General features: G+C 41.0%; 1 protein-coding gene across 1 annotated transcript; it reads right to left on the minus strand.

The window, feature by feature from the left end:
- Positions 1–50: 50 nt before the first annotated feature.
- Pmar_PMAR024335 (NF-kappa-B essential modulator, putative) lies at positions 51–1,366 on the minus strand (the record flags this gene model as incomplete). Its single annotated transcript, XM_002769253.1, has 6 exons — positions 51–197; positions 260–339; positions 521–669; positions 724–881; positions 925–1,009; positions 1,220–1,366. Coding segments are annotated over 6 exons (766 nt in total), but the record flags the coding sequence as incomplete, so codon positions are not given.
- Positions 1,367–3,092: the final 1,726 nt, after the last annotated feature.

The raw sequence follows: 3,092 nt of genomic DNA on the forward strand, positions 1-3,092 counted from the left end.
CTACGACGCTTAGTGAAGCGCAAAAAAAGGTAGGGATTACCAAATCTCACATGTTGGCAATAATTTTCCACCAACCTACCTTGACGCAAGTCGGATTCCAGCAGACGTATTTTCTCATACATCTTCTTCACCTCGGCCTCACGGTTCGACAGTTGCTTTTCGAGCAGTTCACGCTCTGACACCACCGATTCGAGCGCCTACAAGAGGAGAGTATCTTAGGTCCTCCCACGGAAGATACAAAGTAGGTCCGAACTCTCACCTTCTCGTAATTGGCCACCTCTCCTTCTGCCTCTTCCATAACCACTTTGAGTTTCTCAGATTCTCCTTTTTGTACATCAACTGAATCAACAATCAATGGAGTTTCACACCTTTCGCATGAAGTGGCGTAATACTCTGTGAAAAACTCGATATTCGCGGTGATATGCAGTAGTAGTGAAACATGTATTTTTCACTACTGTTTTTCATATCACTACGGTGGTGAAACTCCAATGAAACCATACCATTCCTTTTTGAATGTTACCAATGCATTTAAGTCCTTGTATTCTTTCCAAGCCACTGTCGAGGCTTTCTCTAATTCTATTATTTCCTCGGGCAATTCTCGTTCTCTCGAGATCCACATTCACAATTTTCGCCTCTTTTTTCCTCACTTCACTTTTCACTTGCTCAATCCTAATTCACAGAAAATATCAAAAACTCCTTCTCAGCAGTGTCCAGTCTGATAACCTGTGAAATGCTATTTTAAACTTTCTCTTCATCTCCTCGATCTCCGCGTTGCAATCGATCAAGCTCTTAGAATACAAATTCCTATCTGCTCGAACTGAATCGTAAAGTGCTTGCTGTTGTTGAAGTTTCTCCTCTTCTTTTTCTACCATCTTCTCTATCTAATGCCACACACATACCCGCCCTCGTATCATCTCAGCTCACCTCAGAAACCCTCGCTTCTCTCGCTTTTACTTCATCAAGAGCAGCAAAGTACTTCGCGTGCTCCTCTGAAAGTTCCACTGCATATCTAAAGATTAACTATAGGAACGTGTCCAGTATGTGAGGGACTATACACCTGGTCAACTACATGTGTTGGTGACAATATGAAAATTTTGCGGGAAATCTTGCTGGTTTCTGGGAACTTTCACCCGATGTCGTGGATAAACTTTATACTACAGTACCAACTTCTATAATTATTCAGGAAACTACTAATTGAACGTGTCACCACTAGTGTCACCTCTCAATATGCTGCTCGACTTCAGCTGCCCTTTTCTGAGTTTTATGTAACTCCCTCTGCCCGACGTCAAGCTCACGATCAATGTTGCTACATATCACTTGCTGCCGTCGAATCATATCTATCCAATGTTTAGTTGACCCGCTCGCTCTGAAAGACGCGAAAATTGGTCAACAAAAAGCGGCTACTGTAGAATAGTAGCGAGCTTCACACAGACTAAGGGTACAACAGCGGAGTTTCACCCGTTTCACTTCAAGAAGCGTAATACTCTATGTGAAAAAAACGCGATATGGAGTGAAGTGAAATCACACCGAGTATCACCACGGACAAGCCAATCCATTTCACGTGAAATACTCGCGACATTTCGCGATTAACGCGAAATTCCCCCGTGAGTTCCAACGAATACTAATCGTTGATGATTCAGTATGTACTAAAGACGATCAACGATTATATACTCAATAGTATTGAGTCAATACCGAAGATGTCGCGGTGTGTATTGCTTCAGAAAGAGAGAAAATTTTGGTATCAATACAATCTTTGTCAATTCGGTTCAATTATATAATGGAGTTTCACCACCCATTTTACGTGGAGTAGCGTAAAACTCGGTGAAAAACGCGATATTCGCGGTGATATGCAGTAGTCGTGAAATATGTTTTCACTAGTGTTTTTCATATCACTAGGGTGAAACTCCAATGAAGTTTCACCCGTTTTACGTAGAGTGGTGTAATACTTGATGTGAAAAACGCGATATGAAGTGAACTGAAAATGCTTCGCGAATCACGTAGAACACACCACGTGCTAAACGCGTTATTAACTGCTCACAAGCGTTTTTCGCGAAATGTAATGAGAGATGTGTTTTTCACCAGTTTGTCCGTATCACCGGTGAAACTCCAATATTCCACTCTCATGTATCATCAATTCTCTCGATACAATGGCCCGTGAAAAATTGTGAAAATTGAAAATTGAAAATTCACGACCCGTTTTACGTGAAGTGGCGTAAAACTCCGTGAAAAACGCAATATTTGCGCCTTGCAGTAGTCGTGAAATGTGTTTTTCACTAGTGTTTTCCATATCACTAGGGTGGTGAAACTCCAATATAGAGTAGGTAGCAGAATACAGGGTTCTGTAAAGACAAAAAATTGTGCGTTATTCCCCGATATCAATGAGAATCGATCTGAGAATGTAAACATTGCTATGAACATGTGATGTGATAAAAGTAACTTTACGAGACTATGATAGCGACAAGTTGTTCACTATCATTAATCCCGGAGTAGTAAACACACATTCTTCACATTTGCGTGCACTCCATCGAATATATCCTCACTTGAGCACGTCCTTATTGAGAAGATCTCTTTCTTTGATCAGATCTTCTACACGTTTTTTACGGGCATCGAATCGGTGTTTCGACTAAGTTTACCTTCATTGTCAAATCCCCAACCAGACTCTCACGTGTTGGTTAGCTGATTGCTGTTCGATAAGTCGCTCTTTATTCACTTGCCTTTCCTTCTCGAGCCTTTCAATCTAACATAAAAATTACTTTTCATTTTCATACTACTGGCCGAAAATAACTTCAAATTTACTTTTTTGAATTTACTGAAAAAAACTGTCGACTCCGTTCAACATCAACCCAAGGTCTCTGTGCTGTTTCCGGACTTCAGCTCTAATATTCATTTCATTGGGGGTTTTGCCCGTTTTACGTGAAGTGGCGTAATACTCTATGTGAAGAAAGCGATATTCGCTGTATGAAGTGGGTTGAAAACACTTCGCGAATCACACCGGACGAATCACCTTATATCACGTAAAACACATCTTGTGCTTTACGCGTTATTCACTGCTCACATGCGTTTTTCGCGAAGTGAAATGTGAAACATGTTTT

The sequence above is a fragment of the Perkinsus marinus genome (assembly GCF_000006405.1).
Source record: "Perkinsus marinus ATCC 50983 genomic scaffold scf_1104296966216, whole genome shotgun sequence".
Classification (NCBI taxonomy): domain Eukaryota; phylum Perkinsozoa; order Perkinsida; family Perkinsidae; genus Perkinsus; species Perkinsus marinus.